The following is an 18,006-nucleotide window of genomic DNA, read 5'->3' on the forward strand; positions in this document are numbered from 1 at the left end:
TCTGCTGTTGGTCTAGACTTTAGAAGGTCTGATATTGATCTGTTTTTCTAGGTCTGATATTGGTCTAGGCTTTAGTCTTTGGGGTCATGTACTAGTCTAGATTTTAGTCTTTGGGGGTCTGGTATTGGTCTAGACTTTAGTCTTTTGGGGTCCAGTTTTGGTCTAGGCTTTAGAAGGTCTGTTATTGATTTGGGTTTGTTTTTGTTTTAGTCTTTGGGGGTCTGGTATTGGTGTGGGTCTTAGAGAGAATGGCAGAAGACTGATTTGGGGATGGTATTGGTTAGGATGGTCTTTAATTCTGTTCTGTACTCTCATAGCAAATAACAAATTAAAGGCCAGCAAGCTCAGCAGTCTGTTCAAGGGGTTTAAAATGATATTGATTAGTGATTCATTCCCATCTAATTTGCTGGTGATAATTTGTCCCTTGTAGGTCATTCACCTTAATCAGGTCCACTGGTGTAATGAGTCAAATCTATTGACTCTGACTACATATAAGGTTTACACACTAGAGAAATCCTGACGCAGTGTTTGATGGATATTAAATAAAATTTAAGGATGTACATTACAGGAAGCATGATGGAGCATTACTTTCACAAACCTTTGCACATGTTCCTGTCTCATAAAAAGTTTTAAAAAGCATACATTTTATGGAAATAATGCTTTAAAATAATAAATTTAAGTGCAAACTGAATGTAATTGATTGAATATTTAATTGCATGGTATATATGCATACTGTATTGTAGTTTCAGATTTAATGCAAACTTTTGCTAAACTTTGATGTTTGTAAGAGAAACAAACAAAGGGACAAAAATGTCTGTTAGATCTTCACAAAAAGAGACGCAACAATTTTAAATCAATGCCCAGGATGATTTTAATGACTATATCATGCAAAAATAATCATCACACTTTATAAAGAACATCAACTCTTATCTTTTCAAAACCAAAAAATTGCCTTTAAATTTTGGTCCACCAGTCGCAAAAATGAAAGGAAAGACATAATAATAATAATGTCTTGTTTGGAATAATCGAATATAAAATCACACTTAGTAAGCAATTCATACAATTTAACACTTTTTGACATCAACAAATCGCTTGTTTGACACAACAATAGAATATAACAATCACTTGTGCACTTCAGTCTCAGGCAAGAGGCCATGAAAAGAGCTTTAAGTTTGTGATAAATTCATCACACAATATCTAGAAAACATCTAGCTGAGTTGCAGAACAACGTAAAGCATGGCTCAGATCCCAACCTCTGAAATGGCCTTGTATTTTCTGACCAGAACGAACATAAGCTGATTCTGATGCTTCAATAAGACTCTCCAACCATAAATAACTCCATAAACCAGACACAATTCAGATTTGATGAATGAATTAGATATTGAATATAACAAGATTGCTGATGTTATCAGTAAATTATTGCAGTACATGTTTTTAATAGTTTTTTTTTTTTTTAAGACTTTGACACATCATCTTTTATTACTGCTGGTTGACTAAACACTGGTTTGTGTCATGAATGGAGGATCAGAGTGAATCTCACAAAGACATGCACGTTTCTAAGAAAATCAAGCTGTAGGGCCATTATTATGGTTAATTTATTTATGGTTTATTTATTTATTATTTTGACAGCAATGTGGTATTGATAGTATTTTTTGCATTGTGGTAAACCATTTTTTTGGCATTACTGTAATGAGAATTTGGGGCTAAATGTGCTTGATTGTAATAAATGCATTAAAAAAAAAAAAAACTTAAATGGTCCTAAAAGCTTAATTTTCTTAATGCAATATAAAATTCCTTGTTTATTTTCTTTTGTTTCATTAATGAAATAGAACCTGCACATCCTAACAGGTTTTGTGAAATTCACTCATCATTTTACATCAGCTTTGCATGGCAACACTTAAATACTTCAGATTATCAGGATTTGACCATATGTTTGGAATGATCATCACAATATACACATCGACCGGACAGCCTTGGTCTAATGACAGTTTCTATGATAAATATGGCCCAATAAGAACATTAAGCACAGATATCACTGACCCAGATTCACAACATTCTCACAGAAACAGTAAACCCATGTCAAAACACATATTTAAGATAGGAATGACTTGTTTTCCCAAATAACAACATGTCAGTGCATTCAAAGTATCTTAGAAAATGTCATTGTTGTTTCAAACTGAACATTTTAAATGAAGACCAGCTTAATACCACTTAAAATACAGAACTGTATTGCCAAGCACACACTTGAATGTATTGTTAATGTAACTATAGCTGAACAAAACTTATACAAGATTGCACTTTAAAAAGTTTTCAAGTGTACTTTAGGAAGTTTTAATATTTAAAGGTTCATCAGTATATTTCACACTTATTTTAATACACATCATCTTTCAGATTTGTGCTATTTTAGATTCTTTCTGCATCAAATAGTAATAGTAAATGTCTATTTTGAACTACCATCTAGGTTTATGTCCCAAATAAAGGGACTAGTGTATAATGTGTAATATAGTACACGCACATAATGATAAACAGCATTCTTTGCAGGTTTAAGTTATAATATAGTTAACCCAAATTTTGCATATTTTCTGTAAGGTCAATGGCAAGAGCTCTGTAAACCAGAGTGAAACACTTTTTTTCTTTTGAACAAAACTGCATTCATCTAAACTATACCCATTGCAGCTCTACTCTAATTGGTCCTGACTAATGAAACTGAACTACTCTTCTGCTAAAGATATAGTAGAAGACACAAACCTAAAACAAAGCTAGTTTAAACCCGCATCAAAAGAAACAGCCAAGACCTGTGCTTTGATTACAGATGTCTGTGCTATTAAGTATTGTCAGCTGATTAAATGTCATAAACCACAGTAATAACTGAACATATCTGTATAAGGAAACATTTACATAGCCATATATATTCTTTATATAATCCTAAATATGACTTTTTCATTAAATTATCAGTATATTCTCATTTATATCTTTGAATATTATTATTATGCCCTCTTAAATATCTTCTCTATTCACTTTAGATTGGATAAAGACTCTTTTCAAAAATGACTCTGATAGCTATGCTTATGCACAGTCTATCTGTCTTTATTTCTTCTATCTCTTTCTATCTAGGAGTACCCGTCTCTTCTATACGTCTGCTCGGCATCCTCCTGGATGTATTCTTCGGTTTTCTCCCAGCCTTTCGCCCATCCCCCGTTCAGCTGGGTCGTGGCCCCGTATGTTTTGGCGGGGCCCCCAAGAGCGGCCTGGGCTCCGAAAGGAGCGTGGCTCATCGTGATGTCACCGGTCTCCTCCGCTAACTCATCTTCATCGATGAAGCCACACTTCTCATCGCTGGTCTCCTCCGGATCGGCCCACGGCTGCTTCTCGCCAGATGCAAAAATCCCGTAGAAGATCACACCGCCGTAATGCACCAGCGCGGCGATCAGGAACACGTTCTGCCATTCCTCACGAGTCTGACGGACGAGAAAAGACAAACTCAGGAATGCAGTCTTTGATATGTTTAGAGTGATCTTTGTGTCTACTGCTCATCTCAAACTGACTCTGCACTTCCTACAATATTTGAAAAACAGAATGCAAACAATATGCGTCACGCAAAAAACATTTTGGATTTTCTACGCTGCATGTATGTTGTAATGTTTGATCAGGCTCCAGTCCACCAGAGGGAGCCTTCACCTGAATATTGAACTCTGCCATTTCCTGTTCCTGCCACATCATTTCGTGTCTTGTCATTTCCTGTCACCCTGTATATAAGTCATTTGTTTGCACTGCCATTTTGCGAAGTATTGCCAGTTCTCTGCCTTACTAAGCGTTATTTCATTGTTCCATTGTTGATACTTGTTATGATCTTTGCTTTTGCTCTTTTGACTCACGTTTTTTGGATTACTGTTTTGGATTTGTCTGCCAGTGGATTGTTTTGCCTGTGTTTTGACCCAAGCCTGTGACCTGACCACGAGTTGTGAATATTGTTTGGATTTTATGCTCAGATCCTATAATAAAGACCCGCTTATGGAATCCACTCAGCCTAAATCCTCGTTAAATATGTTTAGTACTTGGAAATGTTGTTTCGCCTTTTTTTTTTGTTCCAATTTGTAAAACCTGATGTGAAATAAAGAGATGATAAAAACATGGCTGGTAAAGCTATCGTTGGTCAAACTGGAAATGTCAGGTTGAGTATCGTATCGTATCGTATCGTTTCGGTCGTATCCTGCACATTTTGTCATATGTATAGCAGGTGTGCTAATGCAAAGCATGGTAACAGTAAATGTGTTTTTAATTGTAATGTATAATTGTATTGTATATTGATACACAATTTTCTAAGTCTTCTAAATTACCAGTATGAACAAAAGATTGCTGAAAAACAAACTGCAATCTACTACCGTCTTCTGTTGACTGATTGATTGTCTATACTTTTTTTGGCAAGTGAGTTTTTGCTGTTAAACCTTTAATGATTTTTATGAAGTATCCCTTCTTTGCTGCTGTGGCATTTGGCGTGCTTAGTTGGGGACGCTTCGTTTCCAGTGATTTCTTGATTGCAAAGATACTATTTATACTGGACTGAGCTGGATGATGACATCACTGAATTCAATGATGAACTGCCTTTAACTGAAAAATTAGTTTTTACTAATTTTTTTATTATTCTAACTATTGTGTAAGTAAAGGCAGCAACAAACATGTGTTAATGAAAGTTCAGGATTCCTCACCTTGTTTTTGGTCATAGCTCCTACAATGAGAGGGCAGACCATGCCAGAAAGAGTGCCCACTCCATTAGAGATACCCATCAGGATGCTGGCGTACCTCGGCGCGATGTCCAAGTGGTTGACATTAAAACCTTGAAGAGGGACGGGATAAAGAAGAAAATCAGAAATATATTAGGAGACATTTTATTTTATTCTATTTGATTTGATATTGTTGAATGCAAGTAAATAAAAAATGTGATTTCAAAACTTGAAGTCTGTATCTCGTGTCTCACCTGATATAGCAAAGCCACTAAAACCAACAGCTAGCACCAGAAACGAGATGGCCACACCTTTACTGTGAGAGAAACCAACCACTAACAGCAGAGTGGCCTCCATTCCAAACCCTACAATCAGATGAAGTGTGGGTCAAAGGTCAAACCATAATGTTTCCTATTAATTCCAAACACAAGATACATTTAACCTAATGATATAATCTTACTCTTACCTCCGCAATTCATGATTTTCCTGACAGTGGTGGTGGATAAGATGTTTCTACTGCGCAGGAAGTCAGCCAGTTGGCCGCCGATTGGCACAATGATGGTCATGACCAGGTGGGGCAGAGCGGAGAGCATACCGACCTGACAACACCACAGGGGGATAGTGACGGAGATTAAGAATTTAGACAAATATGAGTTATGAATTCAAAAACTGAAGAATCACTGAGCCACACTTAAATTTATTGGTGATTTTTAGGACTTTTAAGAAAAGCAATGTGCTTAATTGTATTGTGTGCACCTGTAGTGTACTTTGAATCTTAAAAGTATATTTAAAAAAAAATTGAAATTACATATAAAGATGCACTTATGTCCTTATAAAGTGGGACAAAATCACAGTGCAACAAAATGTATTTAGTATAAATTAAAGCTTTTTAAGTTAATTAAATTGTACTGTACTTCTTCCAGTCCTTTTTCACAAGGGCTGTACAGATTAAAAATGCTTGTGTCGCAAATGCAAGCTTATTTGCACATATTCCTCACACAAATGTATCATATACTGTAGCTTCATAAGGAGTAAACTGTAGTGAACAAGTCATATGGAGTACTTGTATGATACTTACAGTATGATGCACACTCTTCTTGTGTCTTTTGGAAGTAAAAAATATTTCTATTTTTCCATTTTCATTGCACAGATGACAGCGGCTCAGAAATTATGCACACTTTCTCCTACAGATTTGGATGTAAAAACCTGTCATTTTCTCTCAAATAAAACAATGCAAGCCTTTATAATGCTATTTGATTAGCACACTTGGTACAAAATGTGTGGCTCAAAAATAGCTCAAATATACTATACTAAATACAAAGATAATACTCGATCACTACACTGAAATCCTAAACGAGTCCTGAATAATAAAACCACAAAACATGTCCAATCTCCCATGCTGCACTATGAGGCAGTTCTGGCCAGCAGAATCAAACAGGGGTTCAATTACACCTGTCAGACCTGCAGGATTTATGCCACTCTTTTAGCTCAGGAGTCGACGATCAATAACAATGTCAGGCTTTATTTATGAATTCCACTGTGAGCACACATTTCTGAATGCCTGCCATCTCAAATACAATCCAATACGGACGACTCAATGCATGACAGCAGTGAATGAGGGTCAAACACAACAGACAGTGACGATTCAAATGAGCCCTGAGAAACAATTGCACATGAGACCAATTCATACAGCAAATACAAACACACAATGACATGCCTGAGATCTGATTAAATCAGTTTATCTGTGTCTCTCACCTTACTGATTTCAAAGCCAAACACTTCTTCAAAGTACGCTGGCTGACTGATCAGCAGCAGATAGAAGGTCCAGCTCCTGCAGAAGTTGGCCACGATGATTGCATAGACCGGCATGGAGGTGAAGAACTTCCTCCAGGGCGTCTTGAATTTCTGCAGAAAAAAAAGAAACAAAAAAGTTAACAATTGAGATGAGAAACTCTATAGGACTAAAAATGTTTTGGAAGGAACAAATAGATAGTAAAAATAAAGATGCTACCAGTTCCTGGTCATCCAACCATCCTTTCATCCATCCACCCACCCATCCATCCATCCATCATCCATCCATCCATCCATCCATCAATCCATCCATCCATCCATCCATCATCCATCCATCCATCCATCCATCCATCAATCTATCCATCCATCTATCCATCCATCATCGGTCCATCCATCCATCCACTCATCCATCCATCCATCCATCCATCCATCATCCATCCATCCATCTATCCATCCATCATCGGTCCATCCATCCATCCATCCATCCACTCATCCATCCATCATCCATCCATCCATCCATCCATCCATCATCGGTCCATCCATCCATCCACTCATCCATCCATCATCCATCCACCCATCCATCCATCATCCACCATCCACCCATCCATCCATCATCGGTCCATCCATCCATCCACTCATCCATCCATCATCCATCATCCATCCATCCATCCACCCACCCATCCATCCATCCATCATCCATCCATCCATCCATCCATCCATCCATCCATCCATCCATCCATCCATCCATCATCCACTATCCACCCATCCATCCATCATCGGTCTATCCATCCATCCACTCATCCATCCATTATCCATCCATCCATCATTCATCCATCCACCCACCCACCCACCCATCCATCACCCATCCATCCATCCATCATCCATCCATCCATCCATCCATCCATCCATCCATCCATCATCCACTATCCACCCATCCATCCATCATCGGTCTATCCATCCATCCACTCATCCATCCATTATCCATCCATCCATCCATCATTCATCCATCCACCCACCCACCCATCCATCATCCATCCATCCATCCACCCATCCATCATCCATCCATCCATCCATCCATCATCCACTATCCACCCATCCATCCATCATCGATCCATCATCCACCTATCCATCCATCATCCACCCATCCATCCATCATCGATCCATCATCCACCTATCCATCCATCATCCACCCATCCATCTATCCATCATCCACCGATTCATCCATCATCCATCCATCATCAACCCATCCATCTATCCATTTATCCATCTATCCATCCATACATCATCCACCCATCCATCTATCCATCATCCATCCATCCATCATCCACCCATCCATCCATCCATCCATCCATCTATCCATCATCCATCCATACATCCATCATCCATCCATCCATCATCAATCCATCCATCCATCATCCATCCATCTATCCATCATCCACCCATTCATCCATCATCAATCCATCCATCCATCATCCACCCATCCATCCATCATCCACCCATCCATCCATCCATCATCCACCCATCCATCTATCCATCATCCATCCATCCATCATCAATCCATCCATCCATCATCCACCCACCCATCCACCCATCCATCCATCCATCCATCCATCCATCCATCCATCCATCCATCCACCATCCATCCATCCATCTATCCAGGTCCATTTGATTAATAAAAAGCTCAAATCAATAAGAAATATTATTACTATAACTTTTGATAAATGTAATGCATCCTGAGCATATTCATTTCTTTCAAAATGGCCTTCACAATAATAGACATGGACTAACACCCAGAAAACCCCAAATGTGTTTTCATGGGACCTTCAGATGTGTCTGTTGAAAGCACACAAGGGAACGTACCTCAGACGCCCCCAGTAGATTAGCACTTTCTCCAATACTCTCCTCTATGTAAGTCCTCTCTTCATCTGTAATGGTGGGATGATCTGCTGGGCTCTCATAGGAAACCAGAATCCAAAACATGTACCAGACGATCCCAAAACACCCTGTAACCCAATGGAGAGACAGTAAGAAGAGTGAAGGAATCATTCACCCAAAAAAGAAAAGTCTGTTATCATTTCAGAAGTTCACAGTGAAGATTATAAGCCCACCGTATATGTAGAAGACAGAAGACCAGCCTGAGTACTGCACTAATATTCCAGCCAGCGGCATGGCCACCACAGCGCCCGCGTACGAACCTGAAACAGGGGGTTACAGCTTTTATTCTGGGAATTCTGTTTTATGTGGGCATTTAAAAAGGGAAATTGTATTTACCGCAAAAAGAAGTGGTTGCTAAGCGACTTCTCTCCAGGGGCGGAGCCCACTTGCTCCAGATCCCATGGCATGCTGGGTAGGTCACACCCTGGACACACACAGAAACGTCAAACCATCACCTTAATTGATCAAAAAAGTGTCAAATAATTGCCTTTATTGATATGTTTTTGAATTACACAGTCCTGCATTGCTAAAATAAATCCAGTGCTTCTTTCTTAATTTTTATTTATTTTTTTTTTTTTATTTTTTTGCCACAAACTATTTATTCAATTCTCAGATGATTTTCACATGAATATGAATAATTCTTAAAAGATATTATTAAAGATAATATCTTTTTTTAAGATCTTAATTGAAGATGTGATTTTATGCTGAATCCTGATTCTTTTTACACTCATTTGCAGATTGTAATGATACATCTTTATAATACTTAGTCTACTCAAACTAAGTATTAATTTAGTTTTTATTTTGATAAGTGTGTGTGTGTGTGTGTGTGTGCGCGCGCGGTTGCATATATATATATATATATATATATATATATATATATATATATATATATATATATATATATATATATATATATATATATATGTTCCTGTGGCTCAGTGGTAGAGCAATGCCTATATTTTTTAATAGTCTTTATTCTTATTTAATGAAAAAACTGAACGTCATGTAAAAATTGTATTGATATTTTTTTAATTAGCATCATCAGATTAGATATTTTCAGGCCTTTTTTCACATCAGCAGGGATGTGTTATATAAATAAGATATTTGCATATATGTTATAAATTTACATTCATTATGTAATCAATTATTTAAAATCATTCATGGAATGTCTTACATGGGTCATAAAAAAACAGAGAAATTGAACCTTTAGCAAATGAACACATAGAATGCATTTCAAATAAGGATTAATGATCCATGCAGACTTGCACAAACGCAGTCTGATCAGATCTGATTCACCACAAACACACTAATGCCCCCATTAAATCTTCATTAGCAGCTAATTGGCACACATTCAGTCACTGAAAGACACAAATTGCTGCGGCCAGCAGAGGAGAGCACATCCACGGAGCTAATGTCAATACACACAACACAAGCTACTGTGCTTACAATAAAACCTCAAATGGCGTTTAATTCATGTACAGTTGACACTCATCGTGAACAACAGTAGAGAACAGCAGACGAGCAGCACACAGACAAAGGCAGCAAGCAGCTGCTAAAACTCTTTCAGTGTTCATTCTTCAGTGACTTTTGTCTGAATAAGAGATGACATCACAAACCTAATCTCTCTTTTCAAGCGTTTCATTTTTCATCATTTGTCTGTTCTCTTCTAATCTGTCTCCTGTGCGTTCAGTGTGATGTTCGGTTAACCCTTTTTTATTATTGCTATTAGTAAAGGAGACGGATCAAGAAGTCACACTTGGTTGTATAATGGGGCAGAGCGGGGCAGTGGTCACACAGGGATGTTGTAAACTGTGTATTTTGAATATTCATCCCTTGTAAATTGAGCCGAAATTACCTTGATTTTAAATTAACTTTACTGTCAAACTAAACTTGACACCATAATAATATCCCAGTATCTGCTTGCTCTGGTGGGACTGAACCTGAAATGTGTTTAGTGTAAAACGTCTGTTAAATTGCTAATCAGCAAATGAATGAGTCTTACTTCGACGAGGCCCTGCAGTATCCTCACAAAGATGACACAGCCGTAGTGCACACGTGCAGCGGAGGGGATGAACATGTTGAGAGTCGACGTGAGCAGGATAGCAGCACCAAACACCCTGCAGAACAAAGTGTGCAGAAATAGTTTCTAATGGCTGGAAATCATAGCTTGGGCAGTTCAACTATACCCAGCCGGCAGCAAGCGCACACTGACTGAAGGCACATCTGTAGAGCAGATGCAAAAACAGAAAAAACTGAGCAAGAAATAAACGCCAAGACCGATAGTAAATAACATTTACTGTGTAGACAATAGTAGCCGCGGGCATCAGTGTCTAGTACAGAAATCATCCGAAGAAAGCTCAGAGGCAGGAAAACACATATTTTATTTATTGTGTGAGATCTCATTTACATAGACTGCAGCCATCTGTTTCAATCAAAGCCATGTAATGAATGAGATCTCAGCCTTCTCAAGATGTGAGAACAACATTTAAAAACCGCATTTAACTGACAGACTTGCTCCTTTATATACAGGCTATTGTCTTTACTGATTAGTATTTTTGCATGTGTATTTAATGCATTGTAACATGATATTTACTAATGTCTTCTGCTTTACAGTAGAATCTGAATTTATCTCATATTTGAAGAAGTCTGCATCACTGCTTCTGTTATTTTCTGATTGACCCTGGCCCACAAAACCACAAAAAGTCATAAGAGTCCATTTTTCGACATTTAGATTTATACATCATCTGAAAGCTGAATAAATAAGCTTTCCATTGATGTGTGGTTCGTTAGGATATAGGATGATACTTGAAAAATCTCGAATCTGAAGGTGCAAAACATTGAAATACTGAGAAAATCACCTTTAAAGTTGTCCAAATTAAGTTCTTAGCAATGCATATTACTAATCAAAAATGAAATGTCGATATATTTACGATAGGAAATTTACAAAATATATTCATGGAACATGATCTTTACTTAATATCCTAATGATTTTTGGCATTAAAAAGAAAAAATATATAATTTTGACTCTTACAGTATATTTTCGGCTATTGCTACAGATAAACCCCAGAGACTTAAGACTTAATGCTCCAGGGTCACATTTGACAAGCCACATCTCTTGGCAATTTTGTGCAATACACCATTTATAACATTTTAGAATACAATTTACATAATTTGATTTATGAACCATTAATAATCATATATTAATATATATGGTGTATATTTTATGTTGTGCACATATGTACAGTAGGCTACTACATATATAATCACACACACACACACACACACATATATACTGTGTGTCTATAGGACAGGCTCATCTATACATATCAACATACCAGGTGTCTAACAGTATGAGTGTGTTTGAGTCAAAGGAAGTGTTGTTGAATCAGATGTGAGTCTGTCTGCTGGTTAATGAGCTCTCCAGAGGAAAGCTGTCTGCTCTTCTGTATTCAGGCTTCATGGAAACCACAGAAAGCACACAAACGACATGATTTGACCTGATATTAACCACTATGTAAAATAAAACATACATAAATAAAGAATTTCATTGTAGCTTATGAAACAATTTGAATATGGATATAATGCGCATAGTGCAGTACCTGTTGGCAGCCAGTCGTGAGGATATATATCCTCCCGGGATCTGTGTCACGATATAGCCCCAGAAAAACGAGCCGTGGATCATCCCCACCGTCTCCGGGTCCCAGTTAAACTTCGCTTTCTTTGGGGAGAAAAACATTCGTTCATTTTAAACGCTTTGAAAGAACCATTTTGCCTTTATTTCTTTCATGAAATGTAGTTTTTTTTATTATTATTTTCTTTCTTATTTTATGTGTATTTTCTGAAACAGTGCATGTTTTCTTCTTCTTCTTCTTCATATGAAGGACTCAGGTGGAGGGATGCTCTGACAGGAGACCCGAGGGCGGAGCTGTGACCCGACAGGAGGGCCTCTCTCTCACCTCCGTGACGATGATCTTTCCGCCCCGGTGAACGGTGCTGTTGTTGACCATACCCACGATCGCGACTCCGAGGTTGCAGCGGATCCCGAACGAGATGCAGAAGCCGAAGCCGCTCACGATGGCGATGATGTAGCGGCGCGGGAGCCCGAAGCACGTGCAGTCGCACAGCGGCGCTTTCTTCTCCCGGAGCTGCGCGGGCCGCCCGTCCTCCGTCAGCTCGATCACCTCACCCGCCGTCTGCTTCTTCTCCATCACCCTGTGAACACACAGCACTGCTCATCTCTGAAACAGATGTCTCAGGGGCAGCAACTCTTTTCTTTCTGTCCGTGGTGTGTGTTGTGTGTGTCTGGGAGTGTTCAAGTAAAGCAAGGGAAATAACCATGAGAACGTTTTAACTGTTCGATCATCACACACACACACACACACACACACACACATACACACAAAGAAAAAAAAAAAAAAAAAAAAAAAAAAACCTTGCTGTTACGCGCACGAAAACGTTCGTAGAACGTTGCGAATTCATTCAAAAACGGGGAACGTTCTATGTTTGCTTATACAAAATACTCTGTTTTCTGAGAGACGACTAGATAGTATAACTATTAATATTATTGTGAATAGTAATAATAATAAATTGATTAAATATATTAATTATTTTCTTCCAGTATGCAGAGAGGATGTTCTCAAAAATGTTTTATTTTAATTTATAGTTCAATCCATCAGCCATTCAGCAAATGAAGAAGACAGAGTCCTAATGTAGGACTATCTCAGTTCTGCTCTTTTGTCACGACTTGGCAAACTGAGTTATTTGAACCGCATTGCAGTATTTGTATCGAAATACATTATAGCTTATTAATGCAGATCTGACCATATCTGTCCAATATAATTGATTTTTTCGTTAATGACATATTTTTTGTGGCTGCTTCAACGGTTAAATATACGAAAAATGCATTAACATATCTAAATAATCCACTACACGAAACGAATTATATGATAAAAGATATTTTTAGATGTTATATAATGTTGTGGTATATTATAATGATTGTTGTGTGTCTGATCATAGCGAAAAAAAATATTTTATTTTCTGTGATGTAAACCATATCCGTTCCGACTCCAAGCGTTTCATAATCTCTGGCCTAAATGTAATATACAACACACACACACACACACACACACAACGGCTCTGAAAAAAAAAAAAAAAAACACGAAGAAAATTATAAATTATAAAATACGAAGAATCTGGACAATTTGAACCGGAAAAGGCTGAGATTAAGAGCTACTAAAACCATTACAGTTTGTTTTTATTTTATCGTTTAAAAACAGATACAAATATATCAATAATAATTATATCAATTTATTGAGAAGGATTTATTCTTAGCCCATGTCACGACTTCTGAATGATCCTCATCTGTGGATCTGGACACGATCACATCACGATCTTTGCGCTATAGTCATTTCTGTCTATTTTCTCCTAACGAAAAATGTCCAAAAGAGCGCGCTACATTGCAGATTAATGAATCATTATGAATTATGTGATATATAGCCATGCTTATGTGGTTATAGAAGGAGGAAAAATCATTTAAATTCCAGTAGACACGTTGCCTAAATTGTATTTTGACATCGAGATAATAAAAGATGAATATTTGTGTATTTTTCTCTCAGTGTAAGGGCTGATACCTGTGCATGTGTCCCAGGGTTTTCCCGGCCAGATTCTTCAGTCTTTCCTTACCGGGGGCCAAAACTCGTTCCTTCATCGCATCCATCTCCAAAGACAATAATCCACTCGATATTAATAAGAAATCTTAATTTGAGTTGGCTATAAAATGTTTCAGCATATTCTTTGAGTGTGGAAACCTGAGCAATATTTTTTGACCCAATTAAAACTGCGTTTTAATTCCTCGCAGACGTCTTATAAAACACCAAGATCAATCAATAAATGAAAAGCTTGATTCGCATCACTGAGATGTCCTTTGAAACTCCCTTTCCTTCGACTTCTGCAGTGCTTCGGTTTTCCATGTTGCCGACATATTTTTTTTTCAATTATAAACGAGAATATTCCGTCAGAATTCGCCTTCGGAAAAGCCCGAAGCAGAAAAAAAATGACAGAGAAAGAGCAAGAATGGAAATGTGTCGCGGGAGCTCGCTCAGCACCGTGGACAGAGAACGCGCGCGTGCGTCCAGCTGTTCCGTGAACCCGCCGCGCGCTCCCCTCGTTCACTCGTGAACTGATAAAAAAGCATGTAGTGACATCTAGCTATTAACAAAGAGCCACTCGCAAACAAATGCATGAGTCATGTTATATTAGTCTCAGATGCACAAGAGTGCGTTTCCCAAAAGTAGGCTAACTATGGGCGCAAGGTCCGATAGATTTCAACAGAACGAACTACAATTTTGGAAAACGCACCCGAGTGGTTTTATCAGGTAGGCTTTTTAAACACTTTCAGGTAATCAGCTTTCAATGGCATCGTGGGCTCTTGGGACGAGAGAACACAATATATATTTATTTATGTATTTTAATTGAATTTATTCAGAAAAATTCGTGGCAGATCATGCCAAATTATTTTGGTATTTTTAAGGGTAGGGCATGAAGAATGACACTTGTTTTGTAATACGAATAATGACCACAAGCGGGCGCTCAAAGACAGGTCAGCACATAAACATTGCAATTGAGCAAATATGTCTTTGTGTGAAATATTTCAGCTTCTTATGTAAAATAGTGTTGATTCATCTGAGGAACAATATCAAGGGACAACGTCTGTATACGGTATTAAATGTTTGATATATAAATAGTATACACTGAAAAAATACAAGATACTTTTAGATATTTTTTTGTATTTTTGTTTAATTTTAAGAAATAAAAACATTTGTTTTTGCAAACACAAATATTCACACAAAGTAAAAAAATTACTTGAAGACCACAATAATTATACGATAAATGTTTATACAGATGCTAAAATATTACTTAATATAGGTTAATATATTTTTACACCTTAAGGTCGCCATAAACTAAAGCATAACTTTTTAAATCATTTCAAAGCAACGTCCACAACAGTCTCTGGTGGATTCAATAGTTTATTCTGGAGACAATAGTTTGCCTAAAATATGAAAAACGGAGCACAATTCTGGTACATTAGCCAAAAAAACTTCAGATTGATATCCACATCCAAAATAACCATGCATAAAAACAAGCATAAATCAACTTCAAAACAGTGATCATAAAGAAACACAGATAAAGGTTAAGGCATAATCGCTGATCATTCGATCACCCAGAACATCTAGCTGAAATGTCACAAAGATCAGGTGATGTTTTACCGATAAATGGCTGTTCTACAACTGACCAAACAGTCACTAAACTCTTCATATTTGAACCAGAGACTGAAAACAAAACATTTACAGAAAACCATCATGATTTCCAAATGAAATATTCAAGTCACAAATCACAGCAAAAGGCACATGCTGAGATGTGATCATCATTAGCAAATAGACATGTCTGACTGCCAGCTGTTCATGGTCCTCGTATAATTACTTGATTTGAAGTCTCTTAAGCTTTTAGTCCCATGCCAAATAAATTATCAGATTGTCATATTATAAATACAAGGGTTGTTTGTCACACATCTTGCCTCAATAACACTGAGATAAATCACTCCTCATTAAGTGCTTCGTGCAAAACTAACTCAGACCAGGACAACACAGTAAATGAATTGGAAAGGAAACACAAATAAATGCTCAGCATGGATTTTGCATTGAGATAAAGGCACATTAAAAAGACATTAGCTTTGCCTTTTAAATCACCGGAGCAACTTTGGCTTTGAGAAGTTTGTGCCCTGTCCATCAATGTAAAGCTTTAAAATGCAGATTACCTTTAACTATGAAAGAGTGAGAACTGCTTTATAAATAGCGTGAGTGAAGATTAAAGGCCTCCGTCACTGATCACAGCAAGAATATAATGTGCAGGTTTATACATCTATCTACTTAATTTTAGCATAGAACCTTTTTTTTTCTTTTTTTTTTTTTGCATACTATTTCCAGCAAATAAAATAAATCTAGTATTATAGGATGCTTAAAAAAAAAGCTGCATCAAGCTATGACACAATACTGGAAAATAATGTCAGCGGCAGTTTGTCTTAAATATTGTACAGTTTTAATCATAAAAGAAAATACATAAATGCCAGTATATAATAATAATAATAATAATAATAAAATTCTTTGTAAAGGAATTCCTAATATACAGTAAAATATAAGTGTTTTAATATTTATGTGTTTTTTAATAATGTAAAATATGTCTGCGACGTTAAGGCATTTTAATCTTTGGTAGCTTAAAGGCATTCTAAGCAATAAAGTTAGTGTATGTTGACGCTGTGTGAAGGACACACTAATCTAAGCTTTCATTCAGAGTGAATCACACAAATCCTGAAATGACCCCTTTTATATTCGACCCAGTTTGGTTTTGGGCTGAAATCTAACCTTGACGTTTTTAACGGACATGTCAACAGCCAGACTTTCACACAGATCATAAACTGTCTGTTCTGTACGTCTGTAGTGTCTTACAGAGACAACAGCAGAGAACAACATGAGAAAACCTGCAGTAATTGTTCCTGAAGAGTAAAAGTGTCATTCTGCATAGATATAAATGTATATCTAAATACACATAGAAGATATTACACTTTATATCTCTTAGAGGTCACATGACTGAAAGTGAGGGGTCTGGGAGACATAATATGGGAGTGATTTGTCGAGGAGTTTCCCAAACAATGGACGTGGTGTGAAAAGGTTATCCAACATATGATGAGACAGAGGACTGTTTTGAGACACAGGCCGAGTGAAAGCCGTCTAACTGGCTTCCTGGCACTAGTGTCGAGACCTGTGTCAGGTCAGACAGTCCGAGGACACCTCCAGCTTCACTGAATTGCTGTCTGCAGCGGGAGATCCGCACGGCTCGATGTTAGGACCGTTCTGGTTCAGCTGGGTTTTGAGTTTTTCCAGCTCGTAGTTGTGCAGGTACTCTTGGATGAGGTAACGCTCGCGCTTCGTACGAGCTTCAATGTCTGACGGCACATCTGGGATCAACCACGCCACAAAGAGCTTCACCACAAACACCACATGCTGGAGAGAAGAAGAGTATCGGGATACAATACTGGTGACATAAATGTATTAGCCATGCCATTCAACAATCAACTTATTATAAGCTGACAAATCATAGAATGAATGAAGCAATGCATATTTAATTTAATTTTTAATTGATATTTTATTACTTTTTTTAATAATTAGAATAAATCGCAATTAATTTGACAGCAGGTAAGTGCCTAATGAGACCAATGTGTCAGAATTGCAAATGTTCACGTGTAGAGCATTTTAAATCATCATAGCAATTTTAATCAATCAGATAATATAATTAAAATACAATTAAAGACCATTTAAGTGTACTTAACTATGACTGTTTCTTAAAACACATTTTTTAAATACTCACTTAAATTAAATGTTTTATTTCTAAATCATTGTTTTGATCTTTGATCATGCTTTCATGCACACTTATTTTGTCATGTTGATAAAGCACATGTGAACTTGATTATTGCATTTATTATTATTATTATTATTACATTTAAAGT

At 37.2% G+C, this 18,006-nt stretch overlaps 2 protein-coding genes across 3 annotated transcripts in view; both read right to left on the bottom strand.

The window, feature by feature from the left end:
• Window positions 1-1,474: 1,474 nt before the first annotated feature.
• slc17a6a (solute carrier family 17 member 6a) lies at window positions 1,475-14,656 on the bottom strand. The gene is made up of 12 exons (XM_052544120.1): window positions 14,078-14,656; window positions 12,404-12,659; window positions 12,047-12,165; window positions 10,450-10,564; window positions 8,784-8,871; window positions 8,621-8,707; window positions 8,373-8,515; window positions 6,477-6,626; window positions 5,188-5,320; window positions 4,976-5,086; window positions 4,707-4,834; window positions 1,475-3,458 (listed from the first exon to the last, which is right to left on the bottom strand). The coding sequence occupies exons 1-12, from the start codon at window positions 14,161-14,163 to the stop codon at window positions 3,111-3,113; spliced, it is 1,764 nt and encodes a 587-aa protein (XP_052400080.1). The 5' UTR covers window positions 14,164-14,656; the 3' UTR covers window positions 1,475-3,110.
• A 779-nt stretch (window positions 14,657-15,435) lies between these two features.
• Window positions 15,436-18,006, bottom strand: part of LOC127947121 (anoctamin-5-like) — a 28,536-nt gene continuing 25,965 nt past the window's right edge. Inside the window, exon 19 of one of the 2 annotated variants that reach the window (XM_052544108.1) lies at window positions 15,436-17,503. In XM_052544108.1, coding sequence (XP_052400068.1) covers window positions 17,267-17,503 — 237 coding nt within the window. In that variant the 3' untranslated portion in view covers window positions 15,436-17,266. The remainder of the gene's footprint in view (window positions 17,504-18,006) is intronic. The other variant, XM_052544107.1, reaches the window with a different exon arrangement.

Source organism: Carassius gibelio, chromosome A25, assembly GCF_023724105.1.
Source record: "Carassius gibelio isolate Cgi1373 ecotype wild population from Czech Republic chromosome A25, carGib1.2-hapl.c, whole genome shotgun sequence".
NCBI classification, from domain to species: Eukaryota; Metazoa; Chordata; class Actinopteri; order Cypriniformes; family Cyprinidae; genus Carassius; species Carassius gibelio.

What these genes read in the sequence shown, in the direction of transcription:
- slc17a6a (XM_052544120.1), bottom strand. Translation starts at nt 14,163, where the DNA reads ATGGATGCGATGAAGGAACGAGTTTTGGCCCCCGGTAAGGAAAGACTG. An exon ending in TCACGACTGGCTGCCAACAG is followed by an intron (nt 10,565 to 12,046) that starts GTACTGCACTAT and finishes TTTGTTCTGCAG; the next exon opens with GGTGTTTGGTGCTGCTATCC. An exon ending in AGCAACCACTTCTTTTTGCG is followed by an intron (nt 8,708 to 8,783) that starts GTAAATACAATT and finishes CCCCTGTTTCAG; the next exon opens with GTTCGTACGCGGGCGCTGTG.